At 40.8% G+C, this 18484-nt stretch overlaps 1 protein-coding gene across 1 annotated transcript; it reads left to right on the top strand.

Annotated features, from left to right (window-relative positions):
* Positions 1 to 2617: 2617 nt before the first annotated feature.
* Positions 2618 to 16066, top strand: LOC139716082 (uncharacterized). The gene is made up of 9 exons (XM_071627635.1): positions 2618 to 2680; positions 5052 to 5136; positions 6520 to 6760; positions 7616 to 8373; positions 9377 to 9619; positions 10533 to 10663; positions 11945 to 12123; positions 15063 to 15151; positions 15844 to 16066. The coding sequence occupies exons 3-9, from the start codon at positions 6526 to 6528 to the stop codon at positions 15976 to 15978; spliced, it is 1770 nt and encodes a 589-aa protein (XP_071483736.1). The 5' UTR covers positions 2618 to 2680; positions 5052 to 5136; positions 6520 to 6525; the 3' UTR covers positions 15979 to 16066.
* The last annotated feature ends 2418 nt before the right edge of the window (positions 16067 to 18484 follow it).

Genomic DNA, 18484 nt, shown 5'->3' on the forward strand with positions numbered 1-18484 from the left:
GTATGTTAAAGGTAATATTGTTCTATCTGCCTTTTGAAAAGGGGATGTCAAGTGTTCTTTTATTATGGGAGAAAAGTGAACAAATGTTGAATTTTCTTTATATTATCTTTATATTGTTGTACACATGTGACATCACAAGCTGCAGTAGTCTTCTCATCCAGCACTGACTGAGCGGAAACTTCAAAAATTCACAACTTTTGAATGGATTGTCTCATTTTCTCCAAACGCTCACTGATGTGTTCTACTAATCGCTAATAGGCCTATTGCTGCATTCACCGAGGCTCAATCCACATGTCTATGAAGGTGAACTTGTCCTTTAAGGACTAAAGATGAACAATTTCCTACTTTCTTTGCCAGCATTTTTAAAAAGCAACAGCCCTGCAAAACGGCGCCCTATCATTGGATGCACTTAGTTGCTAAGGGCAACTGCGATGTTCAGGGATCGCACATTATTCCGGGGGTGCAAGAGTGTGTACTTAGTGAAAGGAAAAAGATACAAATCTGAGCACCTGAACATTAATCTCAATATATCTCGGTTCTGTTAATATGATTAAGCCGGGTGTTTTATCTGTGTATTAAAGTGAAAGAATAGGCCTATGCATGATATCGCATATTATACTGTGTAGCGCCTATTGGTCATACGAACACACATCTACACATGCACAATCTTTCTCTCTCAAAAACAAAACAAAAAACGAGTGCAAATTAAATATTCACTCCTGAGGGAGTGAATAACAGAAAAGACTGAGGTTAGAGTGAAATTTTGGTGAATTTTGAATGAAAATGTTTATTTTCACTAATTTTGGAGTGACGTCAGGGATCACGAGTTCAATAATTTTCGAGTGATCCACTCGAAGATCACTCTTTTGTGTTATTCACTCCTTCTCTAGAGTGAACTAGATGCATTTTCACTGTTTTTCTATAAAGTAACGAGTATAAAATATTGTAGAGATAGTCCTAGTTTAGAGGATATTAGGTCCTACTCATGACCTGGTTAATATCCACTTAGGAAGATTCATCCTTTTCATTTGCATTTTTTAAATTCATTTTAAATGATTCCGATTTCTGTTGAATGTTATTGGTGTTCGGATCGAGGTATAAGATAAAGGTATGGAATTAATGTAAAGGCTAACTCATGCATGACTCTATGGTAACAGAGAATCTGGGTCTGTGATATAATGAAGTCGAATATTTCTTAATTTTGTTCGTGTCTTACTTCGATCATATCATGGCGACCTGATTATATAGGCCTATAGAAAACGAAATGAAATTCAACAGAATCCTGACAGGACAGCTGCCACTGTTGGCGCACTCCCGGCCGCTCGCGGGAACCTTCTAACTGTAGGGCCTAGGGCCTAATGTTTTTCTTGACCGACTGCAAATAGGGCAGACAGCTCGCCTCTAAAATATCCGACCGTATGTAACACGACCTGAGCTTTGGACAGCTCGACCGGGTGAAGTTTCTTATCAGACAGTTCGATCTATTAACTTTATGGACTCGTATCTTCTAGATTGACAGATTTTTAGTGAATGAAACGTGTTTTTGTCTTTGTTTTCGTTTTTGTTTTGTTTTTTCCGGGGGGTGTTTTTTTGTCAATGCGTTTTGAATTAGACCAGTAACGTATGATAGAGAATTCATTTGAAGAATTTCCAAGCAATGCAATCGTCTTAATTCTCAGTCACTCTTAAATTGCGAAGGAACTTCTGAGTAACACAGTGTTTGCCCTGCAAACTGAAATGACAAAATTATGATATTATTTAGACTCTGTCACCAGCGTTTTACCTGTAAATCATGTACGTGTACAATCTTTGACACCTATATATAAGGCCCTATTCTGTATAATGTAGCAAGTGAGATCCCATATGACATTTTATTTTGCTACGATCCCATGGAATATCTGCACGCTAAACCAAACATAACCCTAACCATGTAAAAGCAATAGCCCGACCAGTATGTAACAGCGACTGGGCTGTGTATAGTTACACATCAAACTAATCCTAAAACCCTATCACTATGGACCTAGCAGTAGGTCCATGCAGGGAGGTGACCCTCCCTGGTCCATGCTATGGAAACCTGTTGGGGCTGGCGGCAGACCCAAACCCTAACCCTATAAGTCCATAGGGAAAAAAAATAAAATCCCAGTGGCGGCCGGGCGAAGCACCAGGGCCGGGGTCGAGTCGACAGGGTCGAACTGTCCCAACAAAGATATGTTGAGTGGAGAAGCAGATGGAAGATGCGGATATTTCGGATTCGAGTCTGAGATATTTTCCTTAAAAGACCGCTGAAGTGTTTTCTATGCTTGAAAATATCGAGGAAATGGTTCAAGTGAAGCAAACTCTGCTAAACTTCGATGCAGTAGGTTTTGTTGGTAGACACTGAAGCTTAGTTGTTGTTGCCTAGCTGATACGACGCAATAGGCACCGCTTCGGTCCCATCCTATCGATTTTGTGCGGGTTGAGTCTTCCAGCTACCACCGCGGCACGGCGGAGCACGGTACGGACGACGTGGACGCAAGCAAAGACAAAGTCTCTGTTCATACCGTGGCCGTGGCATCATTGCCGATTGGGCTGTGACCTAAAACTTTTGTAGCTTGTCTATACCTTGTAGGTCTACATTCAACGTTGAAATCAACGCAGTGCAGTGTCGACTTAGCACTGGAGACATCAGTCAAGATGTGAGGTAAACTTATTAAATTTATATAGGTCTACGTGGACAAGGCAAGGTGGTGGCATTAGTGGTGTTTAGAATCTAGATATCTACTTCGATTTGCAATAGACTAGACACTAGTAATCTAATACTAGTAGGCCTAGGCGAAATGCCAGAGAAGCAATTGACACTTGGGGTCAGGCCCAGGGCCAGGCCAGGGTACAGGTGACTTGCACAACTCCAGTCTTCTCCTTCTTCTTCTTCTTCTATAATCTTCAAAGGGCTCTCAGCCTATCACGAAGATGAATACAACTTGTGTGCACGATGAGAGGAGGGGTGTGGGCTTAATCACAGGATGTGATTTTGAGGTGGGTCATTAAGTGCTCCTTGAACTGCTCAGGTGAGACTGCACAAACTACAGAGCTTGGAAGTTTGTTCCACTCAGGTATGGATCTCTGGCCAAATGCAAATTTGTTGATGTTGCCCCTGGGGCGGTATGTTTGGAAGCACATGTCGTGATTTTTCCTGGTTTTGGACGAGTTGATTGTGAAGAATGTATCTGGATGAATTGCAACAGAGTCGTTCATGATTCTGTACACCATAGTTAATCTGCTCACAGTACGTCGTGAAGATAGGCTGGGCCATTTCAACTTATTAATCATACTGGTCACACTGCTTGTTCTTCTATAATCAGCTGTGACAAAGCGAGCTGCCTGGCGTTGAATCCTTTCCAGTTTTTGAATGTCCGAGGCCATGTGTGGATCCCAGACACTACAGCAATATTCTAGATGGGGTCGTACAAGGGACTTACATAAGCTGCCTCCCTGAATGACTGAGGGAAGAACCTTGTCTTGTGTTACGCCGGATGAAACCAAGATGTTGATTTAATAGCTTTCATGGAGATTGCTGAGATATGTGATGACCACTTCAAGTCATTAGATAACATGACACCAAGATATTTAACAGACTCACACTTTTGAAGAGCAGTGTTATGGATGTAGTAGCTGCAATTCATTGTGGATCGGGAGGGGCAAAACCTTACTACGAAACACTTGCTGGGGTTAAATGACATCAGCCAGGTGTTTTCCCACTGCTGCAGTGCATCAAGATCTTTCTGTAGCATCTGGGAGTCTGTGCTACTGCTGACTTCCCGGTATAACATGCAGTCATCTGCGAAAAGTCTGGTTGTGGATGAGGTTACTTCAGGCAGGTCATTTATGTAGAGAAGGAAAATTGTAGGGCCCAAAACGGTACCCTGGGGAACACCCGAGGTGACGGATGAGGCCCTGGATGTGGCACCTTCAATGACTACGGACTGCTGACGGCTGGAGAGAAAGTCTTGTATCCACAGGAGGCTATGGTTTTGGATTCCGTAATGTTTGAGTTTGAGTATAAGGCATTTGTGTGGAACCTTGTCAAAGGCCTTTGAGAAATCTAACATGATCATATCAACTTGCTTCTTCTTCCTGTATGAATTGGCAAGATCATGTGATGTGAGTAGCAATTGCGTCTCGCAGGAATGTTTTCTTCTAAATCCATGCTGACAGGAAGAAAGGATGGAGTAGGTGTCGAGATGTTTCATCACTGAAGAAACAACAATATGTTCTAGGGTTTTACAGGCAATGCTGGTTAAGGAAATGGGTCTGTAATTTTTATCCTTCGTCCTATCCCCTTTCTTGAAGACCGGAACAACATGGGCCTTCTTCCAATCATTGGGCAGCTCGCCAGATTTTAGTGATTGGTTGTAGATGTGGGTGAGAATAGGGCTGACTTCAGCGGCTACCTCTTTCAGAAGAATGGCTGGGATATTATCAGGGCCAGTTGATTTACTGGGGTCCAATCCTCTGAGGAGTTTTTTGACACCATTTGCATGAACAACTATTACCGTACAGTTTTGGTTGAGACCTGATTTCAGGTTTCTAACATTTTTTGGTGAGATAATGAGAAACCTCTTATGAAAATAATATGAAAGAGCATGTAATTCTATGAGGGATTCGACGTTTATTTGATGAAAATTGGTTTTGAAATGGCTGAGATATCCAAAAAAGAGCGATTCTAATAAAGTGTGGGACCCACACTTTATTACGATCGCTTTGTTTTACTTTGTTTTACTTTGTTTTTAGATGTTTCAGTCATTCCGAATCCGATTTTCATCAAATAAACTTTGAATTCCTCTTAAAATGGTATGCTCTGTACTATATCATAAGTGTTTTCTTGGTATCTCGCAAAAAGTTAAAAGCCCAATTCTCATCTCCACCAATACTGTACCATCCCTTTAACAAAATTAAATTACAGCAGGAATCTATGTTAACATTATATGCACTATATTTGTTCACATGGCTTGCAGTGAAATCTTTCATCCAGGAATCGAATACCTGTGATTTCAATTCTCTCTCCCAATCAGATTCCTCTAGGCAAGGAATTTGGACAGACTGTTCAACCACCATGAGATTAGAGGGATTTTGAGAGCTGCTTGCAATTAAACTCAGGTAACAGTTTCTCTCCCTGCCTCCCTTCCATTCTCCCTAGCCATTTCCTCAGTTGCACTTTTTCACTTGCAATGTCCTTTATTCATAGACATGTCTGTACAGACATGTATTCTTGTTGCACATATGTCACTGTATTGTGACTTGATTTGCATACATTGTAGATGGATGGGAACTTTGATGATGATACAGTGTAGTCCTATCTACAATGATGATTAGTATGCAAATGATAATTGAGATAATGATGATCAGAATTTCTATGTGCAGTTCACTTCTGCTTTATACAAGGAAGGTTACAGTATGATGATCAAGGATATAATGAAATTTTGTTACAAAGAAATAAAATGTCGGGGCCCCAAAATTGTAATCTATAGATAAATATAAATCTTTGTTCCAAACAAAATTTCAAGATTTCAACGAAAGAAAATTGCTGGTCCCAAGGACTTGGTTATAGCAAGAGTTACCTGTAGGCCTATGCACATTTCTTCATCCATTTTATGGGCTTGTCCTAATAAAATTGCAAATGATAATGTTTAAACATACAAGATGGCAATATGTGTTTGTAATATGTGACCTCCCATCACACAACCGAAAAATAAAAATAATAATAATGCTCAATCTTGAATTCTTAAAATCATACGAAATGATATAGTGTGACAGGTTCAGAATTCTACCACTATTGCTGTTCAGAACATCCAATGTATCGGAGACATAATGATTAAGGCCACAAGTGTATTTTCTTATTCTGTGAAATTAATAAATCTGACACCTGCTAATGAATGTGTTTTTGCTGACTGTATGTTAGCTTTGTGATGGGAAGTTTCATGCATGCAACAAGCATCCTTGATCTGCAAGTCTCAAGAATGTGTACATTGTACATTATATGGATGATGACTGGCGGGGGAGGGAACATACTGAATGTTCCACCCGAAGGGTTTGAAATGCTATTGAGGGACTTATAGCCTCCCGAAATAGCATTTCAACCCTGAGGGTGGAACGTTTGGTATATGTTCCCGACAACAAAAGTCATCATCTGTTATATTATATGGGTTAGTCAAATACGTCAACGTTAACCACCAAAGATCGTAGAGATTCAGTGTATGATCTTTGCAACTTTAACCACCAGCATGCAGCACAACGCACTCGATCGCTCGCTCGCGCATAGCGCAGAGCCAAATTCACTGTGCGCGCGCGGTCCTAGGCCTTCTGTCATTTGTTACGTGAAAATGTTTTCCCATGGGAGAACATTACCAAGAATGTTCGCCCATGGGCGAACATAACGAATGAACCTCCATCACGTGACTCTGTTAAATATCCAATCACTAACCGGTATTTGACTAACCCATTTAATATAAAAGTATGTTTTTGTTCTTATATTTTCATAAGGTCACCATGCAAGAACTCTTCCCCCAGTTTGAGGAAGGCACCCGGGTGACCGGCCTTGGGCACACTTGGACGCTAGCCAAAGTGCTCGGCATGGGACGCTGTGCCAAGGTCTACCACATGTCAACAAACGAGGGCAGCATTCAGGCGGCAGTCAAGGTTTATCGGAAGGAGGAGAAATACCGTCTGGCTTTCATCAAGGAGGTGTACAATCTGGATGCAGTGTATGGAGACAGACGAATCAGTGAGTTTACACAAGCATAGAACATGGAGACTGATAGTAACTGAGCCATTCCTATTTTCTTTTTTTCAACATATGGAAGATCATTTGTATGTAGACAGGATTGCTTAAAAAAGACAGAGTTTCAGTCGAAAGCAATGTTATGTATCATGGTATTTCTTGTGATCCTCAGTTACATAAAGTTAATCTATGTGAATATCACTTTCTCCTCACTGCCTTACTGCTGGTATTGTGCCAAGTCATAAATATACTGATTTCCTTTTGTTGGTTCTGTTGCCATATTGTCACTGACAGACGCAGATCCTAACCCTACAAACTATATAGGATACCGATTTACATGAAATTGTATGGTTTAGGCAGGGCTCGACACTAACGGTGGCCCAGGGCCACCAAAAATGCATGTCGGGTCACCAAAATTTCAGAAATGAAGAATTTGGTAGCCTGATCGGGCCACCAAAAAGGTCGGATGTTTGCCTTTGGGCCACCAAAAATAAAAGTTGGTGTGGAGCCCTGGTTTAGGGTTACCATTATATGGCAGCCATGGATCACAGCATAACTGGTTCCATGTTTAACATTTTTGGACTTGGAATAGTGGTGTCATGTGAGTTTAACCAGGTAATCACTATAGTCATCACTATTATTTATAGTAAGTATATATCTAATATTGTGACTCAAGAAGAAATTACTTTGTGCTTCAGCATACAAGTCAGATACAGATCCAGAGGGCATCCATAAAAACATGTAGTTATCAGGATACTAACTTGTGGAGAAATCACAGTATCACACCAATCAACCTGTTTGGCATTGAAAAGAAGATGAGAATTCTTGAGCATTTTTTTTTTTCACTTTTCATGCCAGTTTCAGTGTATGGAACGTTCACCCACAAAGGGCACCCCTGTCTGGCCATGGAACTACTGGATTTCAACCTGAAGGAGTTTATCTACCAGAGTGAGAATTGCACCATCAGCCAGCCCACGGTGGAGCTGCCCCAGGTTGTCTGCAACAATAACAACAACATCTTGACTGCTCCTGATGCAAGCGTCAAAGACAGAAAGTCCCACCCGGGTGGTGGTGGTGGTACCGCGGTAACCGTCAGCGCTGCATCGCGAAGCAAGAGGGAGGAGAGATCGGAGGAGCATCCAACGAAGAAGAGAAAGAGCGGGGCGGAAGGACAGGGAACACAGAGGCGGACCAGACAGAGTACGAGAGGGCAGTCAGCAGGGGGTGCAGACCCACCGAGGACCATCGAGAAGCCCTCCCAGGTGGGCAGCTCCTCAAGTGATGCAGTAGAACCATCAGGAAGACGAAGTAGAGACGTGGTAGTGCACGATGACGCCAAATCCAGCGATCATGGCGACAGCTGCGAAGGCAACGAGGAGGACGCCGATGACGATGGTGATGGCGAAGTCTCCGAGGGAGGAGAGAATTTGGCCAACTATGGACTCTCGCTGTACATGATGCAGAAACTCCTCAGGGATGTGGCCTCCTGCCTCCAGTTCATCCAGACCTGCGGCTGGGTCCATGGTGACCTGAAGCCAGCCAACATCATGTGGAGCTCACAGGAAGGCAGCTGGAAGATTGTGGACTTTGGACACAGCTTCCAGGAGGGACACCAGGTGAGGGAGAATTGGGCTAGGCTCCATTTACAGGGGAAATTTAACGCTTAAAATGAAAAGGCCGTAGGTCAATAGCTCATATAACTAACATGACAAGTTAACATGTGCACCAACTCATTACATTTGTATTTACATGTCATGGTAGCATGATCAAAAATAGTCGGCATGCTTTGAAACCACTTCTTTAATCGTTGAGGACAGGCTGATTTTGCTACAGCATGCATTTCCCATAGATACCTGCCCGTGTATACTGGGGACTTGTCCTCAACGGGTTGTACTGCACTTTCAGTTATGGCTTAGATAGGCAAGAAGCTATGTCACACATACACACACACAATATCCTTTCATTGAAGAAGACCCTCAGACCACACGCACCAAGCTGATAATCATGTTCCATATCAGATGATTACCCTCTGTCACATAAGTCAAACTTTCAGGTATGCGTGATTACATTCTGTTACTTGTACATGTCACCATTTGGATATAACATCAGATGGATTTAGTATACACATTTGACAAAGGAGTCCAGCCATTGGTTAACTCTTGTACCCTTCATTATGTAGAGACAGAATCACAGTCAGTTTAGTGGCCAAGCTGCTCTTGGCAAGAATAGTGATTTGGTGTATATTAAATATATTTGCCTTCATTACTAAACTACCTTGCACTACATAACCACTGTCCAGTCGACACTGGATGAAATGAGAACCTATGATTATTTGTTTGCACAAACACACACACACACACACACAAATAATACAGTATGACGTTCAGGTCAAGTACAATTCTATGGAAGATTGCTTCTGAGAAATCTTTGTGAGGAATTTCTTTGGATAGAGTAATAAATATTGCATCTCAAAGTATTTAAATTACTTTTCACACCTCCCTTTTGATACATTGTGTAAATTTCACACTATTTTTTTGGCTTTATGTACAATGTATGTGGCTGATGTCTCATTACAATAGCAGTCCTCCTCACTTTTGAGCATGTTGTGTCCTCAAACAGGATTTCAGTCAGATTCAGAGTCTCTGCTATCAGTCCCCTGAAGCCAAGATCTGGAACGCCTTCGTCAGTAGCCTTGGCAACCAACGCGGTGTGCACAAGCTCAGCGCCGTGGATGAAGGGGTGCCAGAGTGCACCCATGCTGCCGACATCTGGAGCCTCGGTTGTGTGGTTGTCGGCGCCTACACAGGAATCAAGCTGTACGGACAGGATGATGTTCTTCCAGGGGCTTGTCGACAGTGCAGGGTGAGACTAAAGCTGATGTGCAGTCATTCTAAAGTTTGTCAGAGACTCTCAAGGACAAGTTTATGTATCCTACTGCATAGTTCTGTGTCAGCAATAACAGTTAGAAACCAGATCTACATCAGAATGGCAGTATACATGAATGTTTTTTGCATCACATCAGTATAAAGAGCTCAGATACTTTTTCATTTTCACTTGTCTCTTTTTTAGTGATTGATAAAAAGGACTGCACTATATAGTTTATTGTTGCTGGGGTGACAAGACCTTGTATCTGCAATTTTGGTGAAAATGACTTTTTTGGATTAGGGTCCTAATAGTCAAATAATGGGTTAAGTGATGTCCTGTCCAAATCCCAACTGTCTTACTCCAAAAATGAAGCCACCACAGCTTGTCAAAGGAAAGGCTATCCCATTCGCTATAGTGCTTTGGCCGCCATGTTTTGGGGCTCTCCTGAACATTTGACATTTTGTAGTATACGAGGTCTTGTCGCCCCAGCGACGTTATATACAGTTGTAGCATGAAGGCTGTGGAGGCTCCTTTCATACAGTATCTACAACGTACACCCCAAGCCCCAGCCCTGATAGAGTGACAGAGTCTGTGTTGCACTAGTCTGACAAACTGATTGGTTGTACCAGCTTGTATCAAGACCTTATCGGTTTAATTTGTAGAAGTTTACCAGAAGCAAGAAGGGGAGGAAAGTGTTAAAAAAAAAGAAAATTAAAAAGCCAGGTCCTTCTCAATTATTTGATCTACCATTTGATACAAAGCAAATGAACAAAGTAAACAGGATTTACATTTGAAATGCCTTCACATCAATATAATCCAGATGAAGTAATTCATATACTGCACATTATGTATGTGATGATAACATTGAGATAAACATGACATGGTGTCTCTGTGTGGGCTCACTTTGCAGAAGGCATCGTTGAACACGTCCTGTGAGTGCGAACCCCTCGTCGAGTCCCTCTTCAAACCAAAGATGACACACCCCAAGTTTTCTTCTTCTCACCGAGCAGCTGTGCGCAAACTCCTTGACCTAGTCAAGAGGTGAGTGCCCAGATATGTGACCCGTCATGTCAAAAGCAGCCACAAGTCACTGGCACCACAACCTAACTCGCTTCTCGGGCTCCTGCATTGCAACCTTACTACAGAAGTGAATCGGATTGAAACTGAAGAAGCGATATATGATGCAGTATTTGGCACCCTGGGTTACCCAAAAATGTGTAAAATTAATTTCTAGTATAGTTACGCACAAAAATGTTTACTTGTTTGTGATTATGCAGCAAGTAATGCATGCAAGTAATAACTTTTTCTCATTTGCATGCTCTGTTGTAATCTTCACTATTTATTATCATAGTGCATGTTATTGTAAGTCTTAGAGTAGATTACACAAGCTGACATGGAAGGAAAGTCAGCATTGGGATCGTTATCGCTGCACCGATTTATGCCGGCGCTGATGAGAAAATAGTCGCCATGACAGCATTGCACAACTGTATGACAATGGACACGAGATGGCACTACACAACGCCATACCCCAAGTTTCTATGGTACCCCAGAGTATGGCATGCTGAATCATGTACTAGTATTGCTTTAAGGGATGCTTAGCAAATTTATGTCATACGATTCAAAGGTTTGCAAAGGAAGCATTTTAATGATTTCATTGCAGCCAATTCATATTTCTCCCTTTGTTACTAAGTTTGAAGGAAGGAAAATGTACTCATCCATATGAAGAATTCAGGCAGTACAGAGCAACTGAAGATTCAAGTAATTGCAGTTATTTGCTTATATTAAAGACCCAAGAGAATGGGGATTCAGGGATGGCCTAATTTATTCACTGCCTACTAGGGTACATTGGAGAACCATGAATAACACTGGTCAGCAAATATATGCACCAAAACATACACTCAATGTTGATAGTTGACTCCATTCAAGATATTTTGGCTGTGTTCTTCTCGCTCACTTGCGTAATGTAGGTGAAGTTTCAAGAAATTGGTTCTCAAACATTAGGGTACAGCTTGTTGTATGCTATTTAAAGGTATGTACAAGTGTATATTGCCAAAATCGTCTATGAAGTTATTTCTTGACTGATATCCCTCGAGAATCATCACATTGTATAATCATGATGACATAATTCATGTCATTTGTCTTTTAACTACTTACAGGTGTTTTTTTTTTTTTGGGGGGGGGGAGAGTGGGTTAGTTTGAGAATTAGTCAAGAATGAACAACATCGTCAAGAATGAAAAGTGGTGAAATATCATTGTCCATGACAATGAAATAAAATGAGATGACCTTTTTTCTTGTTCTTCTTTCTATCCCATAATGCCTAGCATGTTACAATGCGACATCCAACGTCGTCCCTCAGCAGCTGAGATTCTGGCTCACCCCTTTTTCTCCAGTGAGCTGACCCCAAGTGCCAAAGACCTCCTGCTTCTACCAATGAGAACTCTACGCCTGTCTATCCTTGCCTCCTCCACTTTGGATCTGACCAATCAGAAAGTGTTCAGCTGTAAGTTATAATTTGAACCCATTTCTTTCAACAAAATTTTGACAAAAACTTGCTCACCATCTCTCTTAATTCATTGAAGGTTTAAATGAATATGCATATTTTGTTTGTTTCCAGATTTAGCTTGTATTGAATAGTTTTAAGAATTAGGAATTCACATATTTGCCAGTGTGTTTGCATATATATGTTCATGAGATTCACATTTGTCGATGGGGGCGGGGGTCGCACAGGAGCATGAGTTCAGGAATGGCAACACACTTAAAGTAAGAAGAGGTCTACTCTATACCATGGATGTACTGTAAAACAAGATATATTCGCGGCACGAAATTTTCGCGAATTGGAGCCGACAGCCTTTTTCGTGGCAAGAAATTTTCGCGAATTGCCTCTTGCGTTCAATGCATATAGTGTAGATAAGAAATTTCACATGCATTTTAATTTCGCGAATCTTGGCGCTCGCGAAATTCGCAAATTTAAATGCACGCGAACATTTCTTGTTTTACAGTATATTCTGGTTTTAGCCAAGCCATTCTTGTTTCTCAAGCACATCTACACAGCCAACATTCTAACGCCTGTAGCTCAAGCAAATATGCATACTGCCCTACACAGTGCTTAGCTATGCTATAGCTAATGTGTGTAGTTTTTTAATCAGATGCAGCTACTGTGTAGGTTGTTTTATCTTTTTCCCTTTTTTATAGGGATTTGAAAAGATGGTTTGACATAGTTGTGATGTCAGAGGGGTTAAGAGGACGTCAGTTCTTTTATGAGGAGTTTAAATGCAGAAATCAAAACATCCATTTTCATCTGCTTGAGATATTTGAGACTCTCAAATTGAGAGTGAAGCTGCTGAAAAGCAAAGCAAAAGAATTAAATGTATGAGACGATGTTGATCTCTTCAGAGATATATCTTGCTGAGTGAGGAGTGCAGTATCATTGAAAAGATTTGATTTTCTTTATTTGTGACCCTGCACCTCAAAACAAACAAAAAGTCGCCATACATGAATTTTTAGTAACGACCATATTCTGAAAGAGCAGACTTTAAGCTTTAAAATGATGTATAACTCAAATCAAAATGGACTCTCCTAACCTATCTAAATACACTGTATTGGAAAGAAAGCACAAACTCAGGAAAAATGTGAACTGAGAAAAGAGGCTCTGAAGTACAGTGTCTATTCAAGCGCTTAATCTTTACAAAACTGTGCTGGCTGTGCAATGAATGGGACAAAAAACAGGAAGTAAACCACCAGAGTAACAACAATGAAGGGATTATCAGATTAAACTGAAATTTAGCATGCCTCATTACCACATTCTCTCCATAAATAATGCAAACTTTAAAAGCAGTAGCACTATCCTTTCAAAAGTTATTAGAGTTGAAAGTGAAGAGTGTGGACAAGGTTTTTCAGAAATTGAAAGGGATTCTAAAGACACACCTAATCACACTATTCTACAAAAAAATGTTCGAGATAAACTGCTAAAAGAACACGCTTTCCTGCCCGTTTTATGATACCAAATTTTAGCATAATGTAAAAGAAGACCCGCTCTTTCAGAGAATATGAAAAAGTCAAGTTCGGCTAGGTTGACCCATTTCACTTATTTTCAGTCCTTACGCAAAATCAGTGTGTGCGACTTTATATTCGTTTTGAGGTGCACGGTCACATTTGATGATGACCTTAAGAATCATTGAAAATGACATTTATCTGCTTTTATATCCGAACGCTTCATCATGTATGTATTAAAAACAAATGTAGTAATGCTGTTAAAGCCGTCAGCTGAAATGTTTTTTCCTCACTGAAAATAACCTGTTTCAAATTGTGCCAATGTGCAAATGTGAAGGTCCATCCTATGCTTTACATTTGCAGCTTTATCAACCCTACAGGGATGTGTTGGCTCCCCTCAGAACTTATTCTTTCCTTTCTCATGCATCAGCTTCATATTTGGGTGCGTCTATCAACTCTTTTACTCGGCAGAAACAGGTTTTCCAAACGGCTTTCTGGGATTTTTTACGAGATGATAAACGCAAAGCTGTTTTGATTATGGGGTTCGGAAAGCCTTTTTGAAAGCCACAAATTTGTGCTTTCCGAAACAGGTTTCCAGAAACCTGTTTCTAGAAGCCCTTTGAAGCAAGATACAAAATTGTAAATGCAAAGCTGTTTTGAAACGGCTTTGGCTGTGGTTCCGTTATATGACCCCTTCTCCTCGGGTCAAATTGCGCAATGCAGCTGCGAAGTGACAAGGCCAGTTTTCGTGTTCGCGATGAGTTGATAAACGCAACTATTTTGGAAGTCATTTCTAAAGGGCTTTGGAAACGGCTTTGGAAAGGGCTTTTCAAATAGGAGAAAGATGATAAACGCAGTCTTTGATATACAGTGGTTGGTATCCATGAAAGTGGTGTACTTTCTCTTATCTTGCCCCACCTGCCACCATTACAACATTCAAGATTTTACTGTCCGATATTATCTGATGCTCTATGTGAACAAAGGAAATACAATATTCTACTGTTAACCTTATGTTAATCATGCCATATACTATAGTTCACCTAGTGTAGACATCTTCAGTCATCATCACTGTAAGAACAGCTGTACCTTGTATTGTATGTTTTCACATATCTAAACCTTTTACTATGCCTAGTTCACCAACAAGCATGCACACTTGAGTGGTTTGTTCACCAGTTGGCACAGATGTCTGAAACCAGGTTGTCAATGAATAGAGATTACCTAATCCCCCTAATCCCCGTTGTGTTAACTAGGCCTTTATGTTGAACTTCGGTGCTTTGCTTCATTTGAGTTACCTAATTAACTTGTGACTTTATAACTAGGTCCATTGTGGAAGGATTTCTGAATGTTGATGAAAAGGCTTTTCAAGTTATATTAAAAAGCTTAGTGCATGACCACACAAAGATGCTTGAATAACCTTGGGTCGATTTCATATCGATTTCCACCTTTCAGCTTTCTATCAGGAAGTCAAACGGGAGTGCCTCAAATTTGGACCAATCAAGACCCTTGTCATTCCCAAAGAAGGATCAGGCAAAGGCATGGTGAGATCTTGTTTCCAATGCTCTTACTTTCCCTTCTTTTTCTTTACTGTTATTGAAAAAGAAAGCATTGCATCACTGTGCTGTATTGTGAGAAACATCCAGGCTTATCTTGAAGGTTTGCAGATGTTTGCACTAGAGCAATATGCTGCTGTGTGCACAGCTGGTAGCCTTGGTTACTAGCAATCTTCCAATTCTGGAAAAAATAAATGACTTTCTTTTCAAGAGGACCTGTGTAAAATAATTTGGAGTCTTTATACTACGAAATTGATATAAATTTAAAACGCAAGTCAAGCTTCGTGTTGCATTGTGTTTTCAGCATCAAAGAGAACATACTTCGGTAAGTATTTCATGGAAGTGTGCCTGTTTTAGTACTTGTGGACCATGCCTCGTGCATGCTACATTGCACACTTTCAAGATCTGCTTTCAAGACTTATTTTTAGGTGACTGTCACGTCACCATATTAAAAACAGGTGTGTGTTTTCCTGTGACACACTCTTTCCTATTGTTATTCATCACGAATTAGAAGATAACATTGTATTCTTCATTCATGAGAAAAAGAATGGTAGCTTTATGAAAGTAGAAATTTCTGTTACTGTGGAAGCAGGTAGCATGGCAGTTCTATACAAGCAAATTTTCATACCCTTGTGTGTAGCAGAGTTTGTTTGTTTTTATCCCCCATCTCAATACTACAGGCCTTTGTGGAGTTTGAGGATGCAGCTGACACCAAGGCGGCCAATAGCGCCCTCATGGCCCAGAAGATTGCAGGCCACACCACACTGACCTCCTATTTCCCTGTGGATGACTTTACAGCCAGCTCCCTCTATTGAGCAATAATAGAAAGGGTCAACGAACCCGAGGTAGAGCCAAACTATGCTTATATCAGTTTTCTTCTCTGTCTGCCTGTGATTGGTATGTTGTTATTGTTTTCGTTGTGTTAGTCTTTTTTTTGTGGGGGGGGGGGGGAGGGGAGGGGTACCAGGTTTATGCAGTACATGTCTTTATCTGTTTGTTGTTTTTTGATGACAGCACTTCATCTGCTTTGTTATATTCTGTAGTGGAGCTGTCGAAAGGAAAGTGGATTCATATCGTTTTCTACATACATGAAAGTACTATGATGATGAGCACATTTTAGTAAGACAGTGCAAGAATAACATCTATCAAGAATTGCAATGTTTCTTTATGATACGGGAGAGGGGAGGGGGGTGGGAGGGAGCGAGGGGTTCTGATGTGTTACAGCATCATATCAATTCAAACTGTAGCACTGGTGAGAGACCAACTGTGTGTAGTCTGAGGTGACAGTGTATGCAAGTGTGGAAAGTCAAGTATTCTTTTGGTATAATAATCAAACAGCAGTTGTCAACAATGGAATGCAAGTCAACCACACACTTAACCCATTGAAGGCTAGTCCCACGTATTCTCTTGTGCAGGTGTTTATGGGAAATGTATGTTGTAGCAGAGTCAGTTCTTCCTCTATAGGTTAATACTCACAACCCTGGGCATGGCGTGGTGCATCAGCTCTTCAAGTCTGCATTAGTTAAGTGTAAAAATCTCCCTTGCGACTGAATGCTCACTGAGATGCATAATATTTATACAGAATTAAAAAATGGGCTTTAGAATTTCTGCAATCTGATTGGTCAATAGACCAGTTCGTAATTCCACTTTGCGCATGAGCAGAAAAAGGTCATTTGTACCAACAAGCATTTTGGTTTGTAAATTCACTGAGATAAGCATCTGTGATGCGATGATTATTCATTTGTTCCTTATCTAAATGGTGCTTGCCACTGCATCCACCTGATAGCAAAAATGGTATTTTGCAATATAAAAGGAAATAGACTGTTACTGCATTCAATACAAAACAATGAATTGGATGCCTGCTAAATTGTCAACTGATGGGGTATTCTGATCACCTGATCTAAACGCAAGTTCACTCTTTGTTTGAACATGAATTCCATAAATTGTTATGTCAAGCAAGCATATGCATCATACCTTTTTGAAAACGAGTGAAGTGCCTAACCAACTGAGAAAAAAGAAAAGTCATTTGTACCAATGTGTTCATGAGCTAATTACGAACTGGCTTATTGTAATGGAATGCATTGCTTTGTACTGATCCACTCTGAGCCATGCATTTGGTAAACTCTGAACGCATGGCTCAAGTCTGGTATAGTGTAGCAAGTGTACTTGACGGGTGATGGGGAAGATGGTTTTATTTCATGAATTTACGGGCCCATTCTATAACACAAATGATGCACAGGATAGAGTGGATCGGTGAGAATTGGATGCTCTCATTTAATTTTGGAACAGTTTAAAACCCACTCGCTGCGCTCATGGGTTTAAACAGTTCCAAAGTTCAACTCGTGGATCCAATTCTCACCGATCCACTCTATCCTGTGCATCATTTGTATAATATCTCCCTGATTGCTCTTCAAAATCTCCTTGATTCTGACATATGAATGCTGGCAGCTCAGATACAGTGTATAGGGCCCTACCCAATGAACCAGTAGGTCAATATTAATTTCATTTTAATAGGTAGTGCCATTTCAAGACAAAGATGAAAGTTGAGAGAACTGAATTATGAGTTTGAGAGGCTGCTATGTCTGAGGACTAGGGGATAGTGCTGCCGCAATATATCACCCAAATGTAGTGGCAAATTTATGACTTTCTGTGTTGACAAATGATTTTTGTGGAAACGTTACAAAATGTTTGGCATACATGTATTTGAGCTTGGCATTTCGAATTGATTTTATCTTATCTTTTTTTTTTTGGGGGGGGGGAGTTGGGAAGGGGGGGATGTGATGTAGGGTAGACATTGTTTTCTTTGGCTTGTTAGCAGGCACGCTCTTCGTGCAAGTGATTGACAAACTGCCCTTCATTGACATAAGTGCAGACTGATTATTTAGTGTTTGAGTAATACTCTCGAAGAGGGTTGTGGGCTTATCATACTCTGGTGGGATTCGAACCCACAACCTTCTCATTGCTAAGCAGGTGTCATATCCACGAGACTACCGACTTCCTGCCCATTTGCCAGTGATGGCACTGATCCCTTATAGCAGTGAGTAGAGCATATTTATTCAAATTAGTGTTTCTTGCATCCAGTTGTTTCTCTGGCAACTGATCGACAAATTGCCCCTCATTGACATGGATACACACGGATTGTATTTATTCAGGGTTTGAGTAAAGCCATCTTATGGATTATGGGTACACAAACTTGGGTGGATCCTCTTACCTCATAGCTGTTTGTGTGCATGTATGGCATACAATGCATTTCTTGTGTATACCTTGACTAGAACAGTTCAGTAATTCACTACTATTTAGACGGTTCTTCATTATTTATTT

This window comes from Diadema antillarum, unplaced genomic scaffold (assembly GCF_040938485.1).
Source record: "Diadema antillarum isolate AM-2024a unplaced genomic scaffold, OU_Dant_1.0 scf00000060, whole genome shotgun sequence".
NCBI classification, from domain to species: Eukaryota; Metazoa; Echinodermata; class Echinoidea; order Diadematoida; family Diadematidae; genus Diadema; species Diadema antillarum.

Excerpts from the sequence above, each read along its gene's own strand:
- LOC139716082 (XM_071627635.1), top strand. The coding sequence starts at position 6,526 with ATGCAAGAACTCTTCCCCCAGTTTGAGGAAGGCACCCGGGTGACCGGC. Across the intron at positions 10,664-11,944 it reads CTCCTTGACCTAGTCAAGAG|CATGTTACAATGCGACATCC; the intron begins GTGAGTGCCCAG and ends CATAATGCCTAG. Across the intron at positions 12,124-15,062 it reads CAATCAGAAAGTGTTCAGCT|CTTTCTATCAGGAAGTCAAA; the intron begins GTAAGTTATAAT and ends TCCACCTTTCAG.